The sequence below is a fragment of the Theobroma cacao genome, chromosome 2 (genome assembly GCF_053813885.1).
Source record: "Theobroma cacao isolate CCN51 chromosome 2, ASM5381388v1, whole genome shotgun sequence".
In the NCBI taxonomy this organism is placed as follows: Eukaryota; Viridiplantae; Streptophyta; class Magnoliopsida; order Malvales; family Malvaceae; genus Theobroma; species Theobroma cacao.
In genome coordinates, this window is record NC_142640.1 from 19,466,220 (window position 1) to 19,488,162 (window position 21,943).

Below are 21,943 nucleotides of genomic sequence, written 5' to 3' on the forward strand. Positions count from 1 at the left end.
AGACAGAGTAACGGCTAAAACCGACTCCCAACTGTCTCTAACGGCTAAAAAACTGTCAAACTCCCATCAGAGATGTTTCTCCAACTATAAAAGGGTCTTCCAACAGTTGGAAACCAGTTTTTGAAAGTTTTGGAAGAGATTTGAGTCATTAAGAGCTGATAAACCAGAAAATTTTCTCTTCACCTCACTGCACTTAAATGCCCATCCTTTGTCTCTGTATTCTGCACTCAACCTTATATCATTTATATCAACTTGTGATCATAGGTACTTTCTTTTACTTCTCTTCTTGTATTCTTAGAGTGAGGGAGTCACTCTAAGTGGTTGTTTCAAGTAAGGTTTGCTTGAATGTGTTAAGGTTCTAACTTAGCCTTGAAAAGTTAGGTGTTAGGTTTTAGTTTAGCCCGTGAAAAAATAGTGTAAAAAGTTTTGGCTGAGCATTGTAAAAGCCATTGTAAAGCTTGGTGAAAGCTTATGAGTTTCACCAGTTTCTAGTTGATTGTTTGGAAAATCCTTGGTCGAATAATCAAGGTAGTGGATGTAGGTCTTGGATCGAACCACTCTAAATTCTGTTGTCTGTTATTTACTCTGTTTTGTTTCATTTTCTTTCCTTCATTTGTCTCGCCCTTATCTAGACTTTGAGACAATATTTGAAAAAGCTAAATTGTGCTATTCACCCTCTCTCTAGCACATATTATTGGGACCAACACTAAGTGCATATATATATATATATATATACCTTAACAAGACTCTATATGAGTTCATCATTTCTTTCTTTTTCTTTTTTTTTTCTTCTTGCCATGTTTGCAAATAAATACTAAAGTTATATGGATAGATATATTTAAGTTTCCTGATATTATTATTTTATTAGTTTGTAATTTTTAGTTAAGAAAGTGAAAAATAAAGAATACATTTAAATATAAGAAAACTTAATTTTCAAAATTTAAGATTTAGAAAAATTAAAATTGAACTTTTATGAATAAGAGTTGCATATTTTAATTTGATAAAGAAAATCATATTATATAATTTGATTTAGTAATCGACATGTATATATTTTTTTTCTTAAATAAATAATTGGATTCAATTTTTTAAAATTTTTAATGTAAAGAAAAGATAATTACATTTTAATTACTATTTTAATATTTATTAAATATAACTTGATATTAATAATAATTGATGAAAAACTAAGGAAAAAAATAATAATAACCATATGGAAGGAAGGAAACCCTTTGGAGTTTTCTTCTTCATGCAATATTGTCAAGTGTCAAGCAAAGAAGCCTTCCTTTAAATATTTTTATAGATAGATTATAGAAAAATAAAGAGAGTCAGAACAGCTAAATTAAAACATTAACTAACCAAACATTTTTTCATGATATTCCTAAACTAAACTCTAAAATGCGTATTCTTTCGTAATAATAAGGTATGCCATTTCTCACTAGCCTGAAAATCTAGTCTTCCAACAACACAGTTAATTGTCGCCGTGCATGCCCTCTTCTTCTCTTCTCTCGCTCTCTTCCTCTCCACATTTCCTTCCTTCCTCTCCGCATCCTTGCACCAAAACCCTAAAACCCTTACTCCTTTGTCCCACGATGAAGGATCGGCCTCCGTCCTCCTACGGCTCCGTTTACATCCCTCCCCACCACCGTCTCCGTTCCGTCATATCTTCTTCCAACAACAACGCTAGCAAGACCGGAGCAGATTTTTCCACCTCCGCGTCCGTGATACAGCCCAAACTCATTGACCGTAAAAACGCCCCCGTTTTGAGCGCTAGGGACACTGCTGCTGCTGCTCCTCCTCCTTCTCCTTCGCCTTTCTTGCAACAACCGCAGCAACAGCAACAGCAGAGGACTTATAATAGCAATAATAGCAGTAAAAATAGTAATAATAATAATTCGCAGTATAATTCAGCTTATGATGACGGGATTTCTGAGGATGGCTCTGATCGGGAGCTCAATTTGTCATTGGAATCGGTCAGTTCTTACGTATATTATTATTATTATTATGAGTTCGAGTATATTGAAGTTTTCGTTTGTTTGTTAGGTTGATTGGTTTAAATGAAAGTCATGATGATTGGCTTAGGATTAGCATATTAATAGCAATGAAGGATTTCACATTTCGATAATGAGAAAACAAGTTGAAATATTTATCTGCATTGGAAGTAAACTGGGTGGCCCTTATTAGTTGACATGAGCTCTGTCAATTTGAAATGATATATGGTTAGTTGAAAATATTGTTGCTGAAGATTTCTAATTTGCTAGTTAGGACAAGTTTTAGCTGGATACCTCTTTGGAATGAAATGTCCTCAGATTACAGCCTTGACCTATGCACAAGTCACACATAAGAATACTCTTTTAGCTTGTAGCTAAGTGAATTTCACTGTAAATATCACTTAAATCTTATAGACTATGATGCAATAATTGAGTATGGTGTAGTTAAGCTCGGAAGTTAGAAGAAGCTAAGCATGAGAATACAGTTGTAAAAATACCTGAGCCAGTGTTTTTTATGCTGTTGGTAAGAGTTTCTTGTGGGATTGTCATTTAGGCTATACTCGACAACTTTGACATTAATCATATATTTAGTTAATAGTTCTAATGCTGCCCAATAACTCAAGTTAGCATGACAAAGCCTAATCAAGTTGATTGTGTAGTTATAAATAATTTTTTACTTTTTGGTAGTAAGTAACTTTTACTATTAATCAAGTTTTTTATGCTCAAATTGATGACGAATAAGATTATAGGTTTCATTAACTTCAAAGCTTTATTCCTTGAGCAATAGCCATATTGACTCAATTCTGGTTTAGTGACATTTAGGGATGGCCACCATGGTGCCTATACCTGACTTTGCTACAGTGGATGCTTCTTGTAAAAGAGGGTTGTAGATTAATATTATTTTCGTTCATGAGATTTAAATTTTTAAGACTGATTATGAAGTTCTTACTATGCTAGTCCTTAGGGGCTGAGCATCGAACCCACAATCACCTTATTACTAAGATTATCCCCTTTTTCTTTAATTTCTTACCCTTATGTTTTGACACCCCTACCTGCTATCATACATGAAGATGTTTGCTTTGCGTTAGCATGCTATGGAGCGGCCAACAACATTTAGTAGCAATTGGCCACCTTTTGTATGGACTATAAGAAAATTATCTTATACACATAAAAGAGATGGAGCTGGACTGTGCTGATAATGGTTTTTCTCTGGATCATAACTACAGAGCTCCAATTGATGATTGAATGATGCAAGAGCATTTTAGAATTTATCTGAATTGGTTATCTTGATATGTTTTTCTTAATGTTTGCTGTTTTACTTTAGTTTATAGTTAGTAATTATGTTTTTATTTAATTAAGTGGTCATGACTAGTGTGAGAATTTTTAATGAGTTTAAATGACTGGGATTAGATGGGGCTTATGTGTATCCTAGGGCTAGGATTAAAAGCTGCCATAACCCTCGTATAAATAGTCTTCTAGACACATCAGATAGCTGTGTTATAGTGGAATGTTATCTGTTAGTGGTTCTACAAACCCTTGTTTTCTGGTTCCAACTTCTATTTTGCATCAAATTTAGTTATTCTATTTTGTTTTACTATTTTGGTTTCTTTTTACTGTTTCTACTTCCTTATTGCATCATTGAATAAGCCCACTTAGCTGGAGCTAAAGAGCATTGATTGATTTCTTCAGTTTTTTATGTAAAATATGCATTTATGTACTTCAAATACTTCTAGGATTTGGCTATTGAATGAGCTCAATTACTTATCAGTATTACGGACAATAGGAACTTTCTCTTAGAACTTCATAAAAGAAAAAAAAAATATTAGAAAAAGCTTTAAGAGGTGGATACTAAGGGCGAAATGAGTTATGTTAGAGACATTTTCTTTTTTAGTTTTTAATTTTTATCTAACTTTTTTATTCAAATCTTAGTTGTTAACTAATGTAATTTTGGGCATTTGTTGCATGAAGGCTGTCATAATTGTGTTTCTGCGAACTTTATTCTTTAGGGTACTTTCAGTTATGCTAACATTGATGAGTGGAAGCGGAAGCTAGCCATACTTTTACGTAATGACGAGAAACAGGAGTTGGTCTCGAGGGAGAAGAAGGACAGACGAGACTTTGAGCAAATAGCAGCTTTGGCAAGCAGAATGGGTTTGTATAGGTATCCCCCTTGATCAAAATAGATGTTTTTGTTTGTAAAGTTGCTCTGAGCAATGATGGGGATTCCAATCTCAAATTTTGTTTGGCAGCCATCTTTATTCCAAAGTTGCTGTCTTCAGTAAGGTCCCCCTGCCTAACTACAGATTTGACCTGGATGATAAGTGTCCACAGAGGGAGGTAATCTTGTAATTTTGTTCACTCTATGCTCTCTGTTATGTTTGCCTTATATGAAACACCAATACTACAATGTCACCTAATATTGGTGTTTTGCCAACAATATATATATAAGAATTGTGCTTTTTGGTCCTATTGTTATTTTTTATGTCAGACCATATGTGATTGATACATTTTTAATAATGGACACTCTTCTGATACATGTATGAAAATGCATAGAAGTCTTCTGTTTAATATTTATTTCTCAAATTTTTCAATTTCCCAAATTGAGGTTGATAAATAAATTCAAGGCAAAATTTTAATAGTGAAATCCAACGAAGACCCTGAGATCACATGGTACCATTGATTTCTAGTGTTATTGTCTCCATTTTAGATTTTTACATTTACATATGATCTATTTTATGCATGTTGAGCACATTTTAGTTGATTTCATGGATTTCAAAAGCATGTGTGTGAGTCCAAGCTGTAACTTATCCAAATTTTTGAAAAATGCCTTATTGCTATGTATTTTTTTTTTTTTTGGGTCACTCTTATTGTATCTATATTGGTGCTTACTTCCTAGGTTGCCTTTTGTTGACTTGGTTATGCTGTGCATGTGCCTATGTGTGATCTATCCCAGCTTTATGCTATCCTAGCTTTTGGAAATTGCCATATTGCTGTGATCATATTGTGTCATCCTTATATCCTATGTTTATGATGGTGCTTCATAGGTTGCCTTTTATTGACTTTGATGGTGCATGTTTCTTATATGTGTTATGCTGAAGCTTTTAGTATTTGACAGGTGAACTTAAATTTTGGTTTGTTGAAGAGAGTTGATGCCTATCTTGGAGAGTACCTTTTTCAAAAATCTAGGACTAAGGAAAGCTTTCCGGACAATTGTTTCTCGAGATCAAGCAGTAATAGCAGTATAGTTACTGATGAAGGACTTGTTGAGCAGCCCGAGCCCCTGGCATCCAGCTCAGCTGTCATGGAGAAAATTCTTTGGCGGAGAAGTTTGCAGCTGCGTGATCAGCAACAAGCGTGGCAGGTTCATTTGACCTTGACAATTATGCATATAAACTTTTGCTATTGCCTACTCATTATATCTCTTATGTGTTTATTATGTTAGAATATTGATGATTATTGTGCTGCACTGCTATATGATTATTGGATAAAATATAAAAAGGCCCCTGTACTTGATTAAATCTCTCATAAGCCCCTATTCTTTGCAAGCAGTTAAGCCCCTTACCTGCCATATATACCTAATTAAGCCCTTCTTGGGCCGGACGTGACACTAGTGTCAGTTAGCCTTAGCCCACTAGGTAATATAATTGGCCACGTGGCAGATTAGGTGGAGAAAAAATTAATTAAATTTTAATAAATTGAAATGGGAAGAAAATTGTTTCTTTCCAAGTTAAATTTTAGTTCAAGGACATAGTTGTCTTCCACGTGGTCAATTGCATTACACAATTGGTTAAGGTTAATGGAAGATACTATCATGTGGGTCACGTGACACTTTTCCGTCCCAGGAGGGGTTTATTGGGTTTAAATAACAACAAAGAGGCTAAATTGATTGCAATAAGGGGTGGGCTCATGTGATAGATTCTATTAAGTATGAGGGCATTTTTTGTATTTTAGCCTTTATTATTCAAAAATTTCCCATTCAATTGCCTTTAGGGTGTCTGGCGCACACTAGATCAGAGCGTTGATTTGCCTAGGTTTAGGCAGACTGGCGTCGATTTGCCTTGGAGTGCCAATCTGCTGTACAGGCATCAGTTGGCCCTTCCCCCTCCCCATCCCCTTCTCTCTCTTTTGTTCCCCTTCCTTTCTCTCCTCAATTCCCTTTTTATTTTTCATTTTTTTATTTTTTAATTTCAAAATTAATTTTTTTTAAAAAAAGAAAAATGACATGACTATTTTAGACACATGGCATGTGCTTATTGGTTATATTTAGCCATGTCACATGTGACTGACGAAATTAGTAAATGTGCAGACTGATGTTGGGAATTATAGTTTGAATACCTTATTGCAAAATTTTATAGGTATCAAATTGACATTTTTACTATAGCTCAGGTACCAAATGTGTAATTAACCCTTTACCTTATTTCTCTTAATCTTATATATGTAATAACTTTTCTTTCTTATTATTCTTTTAGTTTATTTATTTCTTCTCTCACATCATCCTTTTCCTTCTATATGTTAATTATTTTTCTGTCCCACTTCCTACAACATTCTTCTCAATTATTCTCTTCACTTATCTTTTCCTCATGTCTCAACAAAAGCAATGTTGTGTTTTATTATTTTTCTTCTCATTTGTCCACCTTTCATTCTTCTCCCAAGTGTTCCCAAGCTCCCCATCCCTTGTCCCTTTCCCAGTTTCACCCGCTAGAACCAGCCTTCTTTCCTTGTTTCTTTCTTTCTTATCTCGTTTAAGATTTAATTATGGCTTCTCTCAAAGCTTTTTCCCACTTCTTGTCTAAAAGTTTCTATGTCTCTTCCTCCGTGATTTCAACCCTTAAGCCAACTCTAACACCCCTATCACCATTCTTTCTGTCTTTTTTAAATTTTTTTCTTCTATTATAACAATTAATTTGATTTATTGGGTGATTATGAGTTTTATTATTTGAAATGAAAGGTTGATTTAGATATCTTAGGGCCTTGTTTATTTATACTTTGTTGCCAAATGGGTAAATATAGGGTAAGTGAAAGGAGTAGGTTTGAAAATAAATTACATACGTAAAATTTATTTGTATATATAGTGTCCTATGATATTTTCATTGCTTGTACATAATACATGTTTGAAACTAATTTTCATACTCATTGTGTTTTGATTTGAAGATATGAAAATATAACAATTATCAAACAGAGAAGTTATTTTAGGTAACATATAAACAGAGAAAATAAGTATTTGTATGAAAAAGTTATACATATTAAAATCAAATGCATCTTCCTAGAAAGGAAACTTTTTGACAATTAAAATATTTATATTTATTAAGGATTGGACAAACAATTTTCAAGAAAGTATATGCTAAATAAACAATTTCAAAATGTTAAGGGGATCAAGTATAAATAAATAATTAAAACAAAAAGAAAATCTTACTAGGCTTGATAGTAATTTAGAAAAAGTCAAGGGGCCTATGGCCTCTCTAGCCTTCAAACCCCTTTGGTTGGTCTTGTCTCCTTATTGACTATGAGAGTTCCTTTTGTAAGGTAGCTGAGGTAGCGTTGCACTGTAGTAACGGCTCAAGGAAGAGAGAAAAAGCAGGGAGGAAGAGTGGGAAATACCAAAGAGCCTTGGTACCAAGGGGCAGGTGATGGAAAGATGGGTAAGGGAGGATGCCCTTTGAACAAGACAGTGGAAAGGAGGTGCTCCTCAATATGAGATGAATTAAGCGTAATGAATATGAGAAATAAAGTTAGTGAGAGAAGCTCTGAATAGAGTGAATGCTCACTTCTACAAAAATCTTGCTTCAAATTTTAGGGAAAGGCTATTTAATGGTTGAGAACTTTTGTAATTTAGTGAGAGCGTTACAATTGGCACCTAAATAGTATGAGCAAATCCAAGGGATCGAGATACCATGTATAAACGATGTCAAATGTGATACCTGACTCTATAAGAAAGGTGAAGAAACATGTGTTCTTTAATGAGCTGTACTTTGAGCCCACCAAACAAAACTCTTCTAAGCATCTCAAGGTTTTTCGTTTAATTGTAGGATCCTACCACATATCCCAGAGTTAAGCACATATCAGCTATGTAAATATTATATGTGAATAAATGTAAGACGAAAGGTATAAGAATTAACTTGTAGATTGTGTAAAATAATAATAAATTCATATGATGCCAAAATCATGCATCTAGATTTTTCCCCCTACATGGAATTCTTGCAAAGGAATTCACATGCATCAAAGAGAATAGTAGTGGAACATATTAAAAATTTGTACAAGGAGGGGCATATGAATAATCTCAAATATCAATATATTTATCCAAGAGTTTGCAAATAAATAAATGGAGGACATCATGAGAAGTATGCAAAGAAATAGTAGGATGACATCCCAATCAGTTATAGTAAATAGATTGCTCACTCTTGATATCCCATTACTATAGTGTAACACGACCTCACTACCCTTACAAAAAGAACCCTCCGCTCCTACCTAAGCCCTTTTTTCCTTTATACTGCTGATATTCTCCAAAATGGCAAACATAAAGAATGAGAAGGGGAGAAAAGTCAAGATCTTGAGGCACCAAAACCAGTGGGCTGCAAAACAATTCTTTGGTTCCTTCAAGCACCTTCTATTATAGTAATAGATTTGGTAGGGAACGATGTGATTAACCAAAAAAAAAAAACCCTTTATAGATGCTTTTCACAACTTGATTCTGATTTGATCCACATTGAAAGATAGAAGTCTTAATTTTATGTTGGTACTGCATGTGGAAGAACAAGGCAGAATGGTGAAGCATTGTTTGCTTCACTTATGCACATTTTGGCCACAATGGTCTGTTGTGTTACAACAACTCCTGATTGAAGAACAAAAATGAAAAAGTCCAGGCATGCGGAAAGTGAAATGGATCTCTAGGTCTAATGAACAAATTGAAATGGAATACATGTTAGTTGTATCTAGGTACGTAGGCAGTAATAGTGAAAACGACAGGTTAAAAGCCATCAGGATGACTAAAGGTGTAGAAAAGGAGTTCAAAAAAACTTACGTCTGGCTATTGAAATATAGAAGTGCGTCTTGTGTGATCAGCTGATGAAATCCATTTAGTTTCTAGCTGAAGGAATTTTAAGGAGCATGTTGTAGCTTTTTTAGGTTTAGGTGCTGGGACTACAAAATCTGAGTGAAACAGTATTAGGTTTTAGCATTTTTTGCACGTACTTAATTTTGAACTTAAAGTATTTTCAATTTAGCAATCAAGATTCCTCTTGAGACAATTTGGTGTAATGCAAGCTGCAAAACCTCAATAGTTGAGTTTAAAAGAAAAAACCTCAATGGTGGAAGTAGCTACAATTTCTCTGTAGTGAATATATTTTTCCTATATAAACCTTTTGAGTCCTTTTCTTATCATCTATAATTATGAATATTGATGTAATGCTGGTTTGAACTATTTTGATTTTGTGTTTTTCCCCTGCATTCATGTTTTGTAGGAGTCTCTTGAGGGGGCAAGAATGCTAGAATTTCGTCAAATTCTTCCTGCTTACAAAGAGAAGGATGCTATATTGTCAGTCATTTTGCAGAACCAGGTGTGTTAACATCAGCAGTCATTTATAAAATATTATAATATAAATTAAACTTTGTGTTTAGTTGTTTGCCTCTGCAATAAACTAGTGGTAGAAGACTGTTTTATTCATGAACATATGGGGTTCCATTGGGGCAGAAATGAGCTGAGCCACTCATTCAGGCACAACTCATTAAGAAACTCTGCTTTGGATTGCTGATTCTTTAAATGGATTGAGCTTGAGCCTATATTGGCCTTCTTTACTTAAATGAGCTGAATTTGATATTGTGGGATTCGGCTGGCAGGGCCCAAGTGGACCTAGTTTAGTAACTATTATAATTGCAGTAATTGCCTGTAACGGCCTGGATTTTAAACTAATGAAATAATTTTTGCTTTCTATATTTGTAACCTCTTTAAAATTTACGTTTTTGATTAGGGCTTTTTATTTGTCTTTTTTTTAAAAAAAACTTATACCATTTTTACGTTCTGGTTTTCTCAAAGCATAAATTTGAGTTCAAGCTTGTATCATCCTATAACAAACTGACAAAGACTGAGCTTTAGCTTCCATGAATCCCCTTCAACTGAGCTCGAGCTTAAATAATGTTCTGTGCTGAGGTCCAACTCAAGCTTGAACTAGCTTGAACATTTGACACTAAGCTCCTCTTCAACTTGTTAGTATTAGTTAGCTCAGCTCAGTTACATCCTTATGTTTCATCTTTTAACTTAGTTATCTTTAAATTTCCTTTACATTGACAGTGAATTATGCTGTAGAAGAATAGTATACTTGCCCCGCATGGTCTCCATATTCTACTTTTTCCAGATTACTTATTGATGTCTTTCTTGTTTATATTGTGAAGCAAAAGAGAGAGTTGATTATTTAGCTATTTGTCTGCTTCATCAAATTGGAGTTGCACATTCTAATTTGATTTTCAATTGTTACTGCACGTGCTCATGAATTTCTATACCCTATTTCTGGTTTTCTGATATTTAAAGCATATAGTTAGCTATAAGTTGCTTTCTTTCTCCTTATCCTTCTCATTTGGGAGAAGGTTGTTGATTATTTGGGTGAATGCTACATATTTTAAGGTCTGTCTGTGTTGCCCAGGGGGGTGGGGGATGGGGAGACAAACTCTAAGGGCAGGTTTATCAAATTTCTTTTCAGTGTAATGCATTTGTAGTACATCAGCAGCTTCTGGAAAATGTGGTGACTGTTATAGTCACTTCCTTGTGAAGTACTCAAGTTTCATTCCACTAAATTTTATAGAAGCCCATTGCTAGTTGAGGTGATGACTCTTAAGCTAGGATGCTTTATATGCTAAGTTTGTTTAGAGTTGAGTGCATCGCATATTTGGGATACTTGCAAAGCCAGTGCATTTCATTGTGTTGGTCCTTTTTTTCCCTAGTTAAGTAATCTTGGCTGCATTTGGCTGTTGCTTTTGCTACTTGAGCTGTACTGTTTACCTTTTGCTTCCTCAAAAGTTGTAATAAAGTAAAAGGTTGATGTCAAAATCATAATTGATTAAAAATTGAGCAAATGGCTAAAATATAAAAGGAAATTCTACCATAAATTGTTCCAGTTAAAAGCAAAATCTTGTAGTTTGCTATTCAATAACCCAAATTTTTATTTTAATTCTTCAAAAACTTTAGTTGCTTTTGTATCCAAATACAGCTGCTACTTTTTACTTCCAAAAGCGAAAAGCAAGTAGCCAAAGCAGCAGCTGAACAAAACCCTAGTCAACTAAATTAGATTTCTTTGTGGATATTTATGCTGACAAAACATGTAAAAATCTTTGCACGTCATACTTTAGTTTAGTATATATTATCTCATGGTGAACTAACTGGTTGCTTTAATTCCACAGAGTTGGTGCATCACTTCAATTATGGAGACTGATGTTACGTTTTTCTTATTTGTTTTAAATCATAAAATTTGTATTTGCAGGTTGTTATCGTCTCAGGTGAAACTGGGTGTGGCAAGACCACACAAATTCCCCAATTTATTTTAGAATCTGAAATAGATTCTGTTCGCGGAGCTGTTTGTAGCATTATATGTACACAACCCAGGCGAATATCTGCTATATCTGTTTCAGAAAGAGTTGCTTCAGAGAGAGGAGAGAAATTGGGTGAATCTGTTAGTTTCTGACAGAAATAGTTATCTAGGATACTTGCCCAAACCATGACCTTTTCTTAGTTAAAATTTTTCCATACAATGTGTAAAATTTCTTTCTTTATTGGCTTTATTTGAAGGTTGGATATAAAGTACGGCTTGAGGGTATGAAAGGGAGGGATACCCACCTTCTCTTTTGCACCACAGGCATTTTGTTGAGGAGGCTGCTTGTTGATAGAAATTTGAAAGGTGTAACACATGTCATTGTGGATGAGATTCATGAACGTGGGATGAATGAAGGTAATATCTGCAATTGGTGTTTAAATTGTGGTGTTGGTGAATTCTGATTTCTAATATGATAATAAAAATATATCAGATTTCCTGCTCATTGTCCTTAAAGATCTCCTACCCCGCCGCCCAGAATTAAGGCTGATTTTGATGAGTGCAACTCTAGATGCTGAGCTTTTCTCATCATATTTTGGTGGGGCTCCTTTAATCCACATTCCTGTAAGTTAAAACTCAAAGCAACCAGTAGTTTCATCCCAGTAAGAAGATTGATTCGGTCCCATTTGGTATTCTAATGGCTTCTAATGCACTTTTCATGAATGTGCTAGTTGAGATAAAATGAAAGGTTTTTAAATGATTGTTGTGTACATAAAATTGTTTAAGTCATAAATTTTTTTTTTTTGTTTTTTTTTTCCTTCCTGTTTTTGTGCAAGCATGGAAGAACTTCCCTTGTAAGTGTTTCTAAACTCTTTAAGTTTTCATTCCAAATGTGCATTTAGATATTAATGAAACACTTTTGCCACAGATGGCTAGTTACTGTTTTTCATCCTTTATTCTGATGCTCAATGTTTTAGGAGGAAATATCTTTAGCTAGTTTGGTTAGCTGTGAAACCTCCTACCAGGTTATATGTTCTTTTGCCTGTTTTTCATTTAGCTCCTTCTATATTTACACGGTACAGTGATGACTTAAATCTCCCCGTTGCTCCTTGTTATATTTACACTGGTTCTGTACTTTTTATTCTCTCCTCTCATTTAAGCTAACAATATTTTCCCATCTTTCTCCTTCTATGTCCTCCGCATCTCCCTGTTTAAGGTGCTGATGGTTTTACATTTTGGCCTTTCAGCTTTTGATTTTTCTTATTGGCCATTTAGGTTTTCTGATTAAGAGATAAGTTTGCTTTTGATAGTTCCCTATCATGTTCAAATTAGACTTTTGATGTTTTTGCATGTTATATTTCGAGGCATTGATTCAAAATGTATATCGCTAGTCTTAGGTTCTAGTTTCAACTTGTTTTCTGGAAGAGTTCTCCAGCATGAACAGAGTTTGAAGTTTTTGGTATAATGCGTGGCTTAATTTCTTTTTTGCTTTCTTGTTCTAATTTAGGGTTTTACGTACCCAGTTCAAACACATTTTTTGGAGAATATTTTGGAGATGACAGATTACAGGTTGACTCCATATAATCAAATTGATGATTATGGTCAAGAAAGGATGTGGAAAATGAGCAAGCAAGCACCAAGAAAGAGGAAGAGTCAAATTGCCTCCACTGTTGAGGTACGCGAACTTCTTTTTGCTGCTTTTCCCCCAATGTGTACTGTGATTTCTTTTTCTTTTTTAATTTTCTATATATATAATAGGATGCACTCCGGGCTGCGGATTTTAAGGATTTTAGCCCTCAGACTCGGGAGTCTTTGTCATGTTGGAATCCTGATTGCATTGGTTTTAATCTCATAGAATATCTTTTATCCTATATCTGTGAGAATGAAAGGCCTGGTGCTGTTCTAGTTTTTATGACTGGGTGGGATGACATAATTTCTCTGAAGGATAAGCTGCTAGCTCATCCTATCCTTGGAGATCCTAGCCAAGTTTTGTTGCTTACTTGCCATGGTTCTATGGCCAGTTCTGAGCAGGTAATCTTCTTTCATTGCTTAGTGTATATTCTAAGATCTCATGTCCTTGCTGGTTGTTTTGCTATTCTTTTTTTAAACTTTCCATTTAAAAAAAAATGAATCTAAATTGATATGTGGGGATTCTTGCAGAAGTTAATTTTTCAAGAGCCTGAAGATGGAGTGAGAAAAATCGTGTTAACTACTAATATTGCTGAGACAAGCATCACCATTAATGATGTTGTTTTTGTTCTTGATTGTGGAAAAGCAAAAGAGACATCCTACGATGCACTGAATAACACTCCTTGTTTGCTACCATCATGGATTTCCAAGGTTTCTGCTCGACAAGTAAGGCTACCATCTCATTAAATATTTGATCTCTTTGATGGAGGTTAACATTGACCAGTAATAATTTGTCTTTGCTCTATCTTGAAAGTTGTCTTGTAAAATCTGGTTCTCGGTGAATGGTTATTTTGTTACCTTTAATTTGAAGGTTTCTTTCTGTTAAGCATACTTGCATTAGGCTATTGATATTTGGCATTATAATTTGTAGCAGGTGCTGTATGGGGATGGTATTTTTTTTCTTCTCTGAGTAATTGAAAGTAAAATTTGTCATATAAAACCATTTTGTTGACACGACATCTTTGAATGCTAGTCAGTTTGGCGTAAGATTGTCTTTGGATACTGCATCTTTGTGTCTGATGTGGAACATGTGGAAGGAGAGAAATAGATGAAAATTTCTGAGGTAGAGGCCTGGTTAGGTAGTTAAAATTTGAGTTTTTGGTTGACCTATATGCCTGTCTCTTTTTTATGGTTTTCAAACTTATTTCATAAGCCTTAATGCTTTGAGGGGCAGGGTTTACTGTATGCATAGGCCTTCGCAGAAGGGGAACGGTAATGTAAGTCGTTACCTATCTGGAAATTGGTGCTTTTTTAGATTGTCAAGCTTTTTTTTCCCTTTTTTTTATTTGGATTTATTTAATTAAATGGGATAATTACATTAAATTAAATTTTAAAATTCAAATTGATCAACTCCAGAACTGATGGCTATTCCTAGAAACTTTTTTTTTTATATGTAAATAAAGTTTGTAGGATATTTTTGTGGTAGAATTAAGAATTATACAAACTTTGTTGCTGCGTCCTCCTTCACGTGTAGCCTAGTAGTATACAAAAATAAAAGAAATAAGTTAAAACTAAAAGCTGTTGTCCTCAATTGTTCTTTCTCCAATGTCTCTCGCCCTTTCGAAGTTGAGATGGGTACTTCCAATTTCAGCTCTTTACTTCTCAAAACCTATGGATTGCTTAATTGTGCAGATTAGATCACTAACGATCTGCACTTGTGATCGTGCAATTCAATTCTAATTTCAGAGGGGGGGTAAGCGAACTTTGGTAACTCTGGCATAGGCTTTCTGTCTGATGGAAAGGGCCCACCTAAACCTCAGAAAGAGCACTGTTTTACTTATAAAGAGATAACATCAAGGACTGATGCTATTTAAAATGAGAATATAATTTGGCGAAAATATTTAACATCAGATAGTATATAGTGGGGTAAGAATTGGCTTAGGCCATCGTTAACAGTTTATTAGGCCAGGTGCAGATATAGATTAGTGGTTTGTCTGAACTTGTATGGTTCAATGCTACAGGCTTTACTTTCAAGGCATGAATGATCACATATTTATCCACCAACTGCAGTGTAGATTCTATATATGTAGTAAGTTGAAGATGCATCTCATTTTACTCTATTTATTATTAAACTAGAGGAAGAACATCTCTAGCTTTCTACTTATCTTCCATTTGAGATATTCCTGCTTGCCTAAAAGCTTGGCTAAGACATAATTTTAAGCCTACTCCATGTTTTGAACAACCAGGTGCTTTAGCTTTTGAAGGTTTCATATACCATTGGAATTCTTTTATTCAGATGGAAAGTCTAATTAGGTTAAGCTAGTTTCACTTCATAAAATAGATTGCTTCTTGTGGAGAATCTACTTGAAATCCATGGGACCAGAGAAACACTAAACAGGTTTTGCATTAATTTTGGTAGTCTGTAATCTGAAACTTTTAAGAGGTTGATGGGATTTATTTAGGTGCTAGAATGTCTCCCTGATGGGGTTGGGTATGGATGAAAGTGGGTTTCTTTTTCCATCCTAACTTAGATGTTGGGCACTGCAGGGTTGAGCTAAATTTTGATTGAGCCAGATTGATTTGTAAAATGGAATTATGTTATGTATCAGATGCTTGAGGGAGAAGGAAACCTCTTGGTTTATTGAAGTTTTTCTTACTGAAGTACATTTAATGACTTAATCTCTAGTACCCCACTGAGTCAGTTAAGCCTAAAGAACTTCAAAAGATAAAAAGCAAATGATAAATATAACTTCGAAGTGATAATATATCTAGAGATAAATCAAATTACTATCAGTAAAATAACCAACTAAATTTTAATAACTAAATCTAAAAAATTACATATGTGACAAATCAGAAGCTATTGAAAATTGTTCTTGCTGATTTTTTCACCAAGAATGATGTTTAAGCTATGAATTCTCTTCTGTTGCTTCAATCCTTCTTCAGAGAAATGTATGATGGTCATATCTTATTCCATAATTCATTGATTGTGCTAAGGATGGAATTGTTGATGAGCTGCAGAGGCTTGAGATGTATAAATAGGGGTATGATTATATTTACAGGAATTCTACCTTATTTACACTGGAGTATAAAGGGGGAAATGGCATCCTTTCTGAAGTAGTGGAACATATTGACAGATGATAATTTGAGGTTTTAACTAGTCTGTGTTCTAGTTCTTCTTTTCTATTTGCTTTCTTTCTCATACTTTTGGTTCTTTATTTGTGCCATATGTGAATGGCACTCCATTTCTTTGGCTTATGTAATGAATTTATTACATATTTCCAGTGCACTTATCTCTGCTGTTAGAATTCTTGTTTGCATTTGAGGTGGAGGAAAGAGTTTAATGAAGCATTAAAATTGTTTTTAGATATTTGAACTAACACCTGCAAAGCTCCTTATATCATTGACCCAAACCTTATTCCTTAGCATGTGGTGAGAGCTGATTGTTCCACTTTTTGAAGACTTCACTTGGGATTGTACCATGTCAGTCATGATTCCTTTGTTTGGTGTTGTACTAGAATATCAGTCACAATCACAACGGTGCATCTGCCTCTAGAGAGGATTATTAATTTTGTTGACTTTCCCTATTCTTATTGATTTCAGGGTGCTGAATGCGTTAGAGAGTTGATATCAATCAACTTGACCCCCTTTTCGGTTCCATGAGAATATCATGTTTTGTGATAAAACTAAGTAATTGTCAAATGTATCAATTTAGAATAACAGCATTTATAATTGAATGGATTGGGTAATTACTTTTTAGAATGGAATTTTGAGTTTTGGAATTTGATTAAATAGATAATATAAATATAAATGAAAAACAATGAGTTTATAGGTAGAAATAGAAAAGGATGGAGAAAAATATGATATTGATGTCATTAGGTTTGTAAAAATGTATAGATGTCACTAATAGGAGAGTCATCTAGTAGGGTTTTCTGTTACGCTTAGATTTCCCCCAGTCATCTGGTAATTTCTAGGTGATGTAGAATGTGGTTCAGTTTCATTCGACATTTCATGCTACATTTTTGGTTGTCTGCTACTTAACCTGATTGAGCTGGTAGTTAATGGTTGGAGTAACATGTTAAGCTGATGGAGGCACTTAATGTGAACAAACCATTCCAATAAAATTCAGATCTAGTATGAAGATTCATTTAGGAATAATTTTGTGGTAAATCAATGTCTAGTCTAACAATAGGAATAATGCCGATGGCTGGTTATAATTTGCGATTTTTGGTTAGTGAATTCCTGAAACCTTTAGACATTCAGAGTTATGTTATATGATGTATTTATCAAGTCAAGCATTGTTACTGTTATTTAGGAAGAGAAAACACAGCATATTTCATTCATAATACATCATCTATATATACAGCCTAAACATCTTTAAAATAGGAAAAGAATAAAGAAAATAAAATCCTTATAATTATGGTGATTTCTAATTCCTATAATCGTGTTTATTAATAAAGGAATATTTACACATTTTCTATTCTATAACACTCCCCCTCAAGCTGGAGCATTGATGTTAATCATGCCTAGCTTGCTACGAATATAATCAACTCGAGGTCCATTCAACGCTTTTGTGAAGATATCTCCTAGTTGGTCTTAAGTTTTAATATATCTTGTAGCGATGAACTTCTGCTGAATCTTTTCATGAACAAAATGACAATCAATTTCAATATGCTTAGTTCGTTCATGAAACACGGGATTGGAGGCAATATGGAGAGCAGCTCGATTATCACACCACAGCTTTGCTGGCAAAGAAGACTTAAGACCAACTTCACTTAATAGCTGATACATCCACACTACCTCACACACAGTTTGTGCCATAGCTCTGTATTCTGATTCTACACTAGACCGAGATAGTACGTTCTGCTTCTTACTTTTCCATGAGACCAGATTTACTCCAATAAAAACACAGTATCCTGTAGTGGATCTCTTGTCACTCTTGGAACCTGCCCAATTTGCATCTGAAAAGCATTCAATATTAGTGTGTCCATGATTTCCATAACGTAGACCACATCCTAAAGCCCCCTTCAAATAACATAGGATTTGTTCCAAAGCTGCCTAATGGTTAATTGTTGGAGCAGACATAAACTGACTTACAACACTAACGAAGTATGCAATATCAGGACGAGTCACTGTAAGATAATTCAATTTTCCAACCAGCCTTCTATATTTTTCAGGGTCTTCAAACAATTCACCATCTTCTTTTGTAAGTTGCAAATTAGGAGTCATTGGTGCATTATACGGCTTAGCACCCAACTTTCCTGTCTCAGTCAACAAGTCAAGAACATATTTTCTTTGAGACAAGAATATACTTTTCTTACTCCTTGTCACCTCAACACCCAAAAAATACTTCAATAACTCCAAATCTTTTGTCTGAAACTGGGTATGAAGAAAGGATTTGAGAGATGAAATACTTGCAGTGTCACTCCCAATAATGACAATATCATCAACATACACTACTAGTAAGATTATGCCTGCCTCGTACTGTTTATAAAACACTGAGTGATCACACTTTAACTTTTTTTCATCCCAAACTCCTGAACTGCCTCACCGAATTTGCCAAACCAAGCACGAGGGCTTTGCTTCAGGCCATACAAGGATTTTCGAAGATAACAGACTTTCCCACACTCCCCCTGAGCAACAAAACCAGGTGGTTGCTCCATATACACTTCCTCCTGGAGGTCACCATGTAAAAAAGCATTCTTGATATCTAATTGATGTAAAGGCCAATCATAGGTAGCCGCCATAGAGATGAATAAACGAACAGAGTTAAGTTTGGCTACTGGAGAGAAAGTGTCAGAATAATCAACACCATAAGTTTGGGCGTAGCCTTTAGCAACAAAACGGCCTTTAAGGCGAGCCACTGATCCATCAGAATTTACCTTTACAGCAAACACCCATTTGCACCCAATAGCTTTCTTCCCAGCAGGCAAATCTACCAAATCCCAAGTACCATTACCATCTAAAGCCACCATCTCCTCCACCATAGCAGCACGCCAGCCAGGATGGGACAAAGCTTCATGAACAGTTTTAGGAATTAAAATAGAATTCAAGGATGCAACAAACGAACTAGAAGAAGAAGACAAGTGATCATAAGAAACAAAGGATGAAATAGGATAAGTACAATGACGTTTACTTTTGCGAAGAGCAATAGGGAGATGAAGACTAGGACCATGATCACTGGAGACTGGATCTGACGGCGAAGGGACTAGTAAAGGGCATGTGGTCTGAGCCTCTGGTCGTCTAGAATAGACATGAACAATAGGTGGCTGAGCAGGTGCAAGATCAGGTGCAAGAATATCTGTGGTACTAACAGAATGGGTTACAGTATAAACTAGTAGATCATCTTCCTCCCCCTAACTATCATAACTAGAAGATGAGGAAAAGAAAGGAGTATTTTCAAGGAAAGTGACATCTACAGAGACAAGATATCGGTTAAGATAACCTTTTTAAAGACGAGAATACCCAAGGAAAACACACTTGAGAGATTTTGGATCTAATTTGGTGACCTGGGAACGAACATCACGAACAAAACATGTACTACCAAATATCCTAGGTTCAATAGGAAACAAGGACTTGGAAGTAAACAGGACAGTATAGGGAATATCACCATGAAGGACAGAGGAAGGCATCCGATTGATTAGAAAACAAGCAGTGGAGACAGCATCGCCCAAAACTGTTTAGGAACTTTCATCTAAAAAGAAAGTGCTTAAGCTACCTAAAGGAGATGTCTATTTTTTCTCTCGACAACTCCATTTTGAGAGGGTGTATCAATGCAAGAAGATTGATGGAGAATGCCATTCTGAATCATATAGGACTGAAATTTATCAGAAAAATATTCTCTAGCTTTATTACTTCGCAATGTGCGCAAAAAATAGAAAATAACTCAGAACGATTTTTCATTAAGTATAGCCAAGTGACACGAGAATAGTCATCAACAAAAGTAACAAAGTATTTAAAACCAGATTTAGACACAATAGGACAAGGACCCCAAATATCAGAATGGACTAACTCAAAAGTGGACATAGACCGTTTATTGACTCTAGACACTAAAGGGAGACGATGATGTTTGGCAAACTGACATGACTCACGATCTAACGAAGATACATTTTGAAATTGAGGACATAATTTTTTTTAGGAAGATAGAGAAGGATGTCCCAACCGACAATGCACCTCAAAGGGGGTCAATACACTTGAACAAGCAATGGATCTCAACACCTGTGTGTCAAGGTAGTAGAGACCTCGAGACTCACGATTTTTACCAATAATCCGCTTCGTCATAAGATCTTGAAATAGACAAAAATTGGGAAAGAATGAGATACAACATCTCAAAGCATGAGTGAGTTTACTAACAGAGATTAGATTAAAATAAAATTTTGGTAGATTTAAGACATTGGACAATGAAATTGATGGAGTTGGATTAATAGTTCCAGAACCAAGAACACAAGAGGTTGATCCATCGGCTAAAGTAACATTAGAGGAGGTTGTATGTGATTGGAAAGTGAAAAATATATTCGAATTACCTGTCATATGATCTGAGGCACCAGAATCAATGACCCATTTGGATGATGTGGAAATAAGACATGTAGTGGAGTTACTTGACTCAGCAATAGCTGTGATAGGAGAAGTAGTGGATTTTAATGATTCTTGGTACCGAGAGAATTGAGCAAATTTATCTGCAGAAACTATAATAGTCTTATCAGAAGATGAAGTATTAGAAGCTGCAACATTTGCTGATTGACCTCGCTAAGAATTATTTTGGAGTTTTCTGCAAAAACACATTGTATGGCCCGGCTCATGACAATAATAGCACACAATTCCTCCTGACTCTTGACTACGACTATCAACATCTCGGTTACGATTGCCTATTCCCCACCTCTGTTACCACTTATATTATTCTGACGACTTACAAGAGCACTGTTATTAGTGTAAGCCAAAGTGAAGCTAGAGCTTTCTGTACGAAGTACTCTCGTAAAGGTATCATGCAGAGAGGAGATCTCGGAACTAGAAAGAATCTGAGATTTGACAGTCTCAAGCTCTGGAGGGAGACCTGCAAGAAAACTCATAACCGCCATTTGCTCCTATTGAGCCTGCTGAACCTTCACATCAGGACTAAAAGGCAACAGAACATTAAGCCCCTCATAAATTCTTTTAAAATCCATAAAATAGGCTGTGAGAAACCTATCTTGTTTCTCTGCACGATAAAATGCTTTACATACCTCATAAATACAAGAGATATTCATTTTACTAGAATATAAAAAATCTAAATAATCCATCAACTCTTTAACAAACTCACAATGATTAATCAGGCTAATAATCTCACTATTAATGGAATTTCGAATCTGCAAGAACAGCCATGCATCTTCCCTCATTCAGGTTTGCCTTGTATTATCAGTAGGAGGGTCATTAGTAATATGATCATCCTTATCAATACTTCTTAAATAGACCCGAACTGTCTTGCTCCAATCCAAATAATTGGAACCATTAAGTTTATGCTCTGTGATCTTTGTCATCACAGGAATCACATCAGCCACTACCATTGATTTTTTCTCTAGCACAGACTCTGCCATCCTGAAAACCCAGTAAGAAAACCCAACAAGGATACCAAACTATCTTGTTGAAACCTTCCAGCGTGAAGACCAGAAGAGAAGATCGGAGTGAATCTTCGATAGATGGCCGGCATGTGGAATAGAACCAGAAACTAAGAACTCTGTTTCAAAGGAAACAGATCTGCCAAAACAGCTTTTTGGCTCTGATACTATGTTATTTAGGAAGAGAAAACACAATATATTTCATTCATAATACATCATCTATATA

General features: G+C 35.0%; 1 protein-coding gene across 1 annotated transcript in view; it reads left to right on the forward strand.

Annotated features, from left to right (window-relative positions):
- The first annotated feature begins 1,383 nt into the window (after positions 1–1,383).
- Positions 1,384–21,943, forward strand: part of LOC18609077 (DEA(D/H)-box RNA helicase family protein) — a 28,953-nt gene continuing 8,393 nt past the window's right edge. The window contains exons 1-11 of the mRNA XM_018115872.2: positions 1,384–1,967; positions 3,992–4,146; positions 4,235–4,322; positions 5,101–5,346; positions 9,443–9,538; positions 11,453–11,641; positions 11,758–11,917; positions 11,994–12,124; positions 13,008–13,175; positions 13,259–13,531; positions 13,661–13,855. Of these exons, the coding sequence (XP_017971361.2) occupies positions 1,482–1,967; positions 3,992–4,146; positions 4,235–4,322; positions 5,101–5,346; positions 9,443–9,538; positions 11,453–11,641; positions 11,758–11,917; positions 11,994–12,124; positions 13,008–13,175; positions 13,259–13,531; positions 13,661–13,855 (2,187 nt within the window). The 5' untranslated portion in view covers positions 1,384–1,481. The remainder of the gene's footprint in view (positions 1,968–3,991; positions 4,147–4,234; positions 4,323–5,100; positions 5,347–9,442; positions 9,539–11,452; positions 11,642–11,757; positions 11,918–11,993; positions 12,125–13,007; positions 13,176–13,258; positions 13,532–13,660; positions 13,856–21,943) is intronic.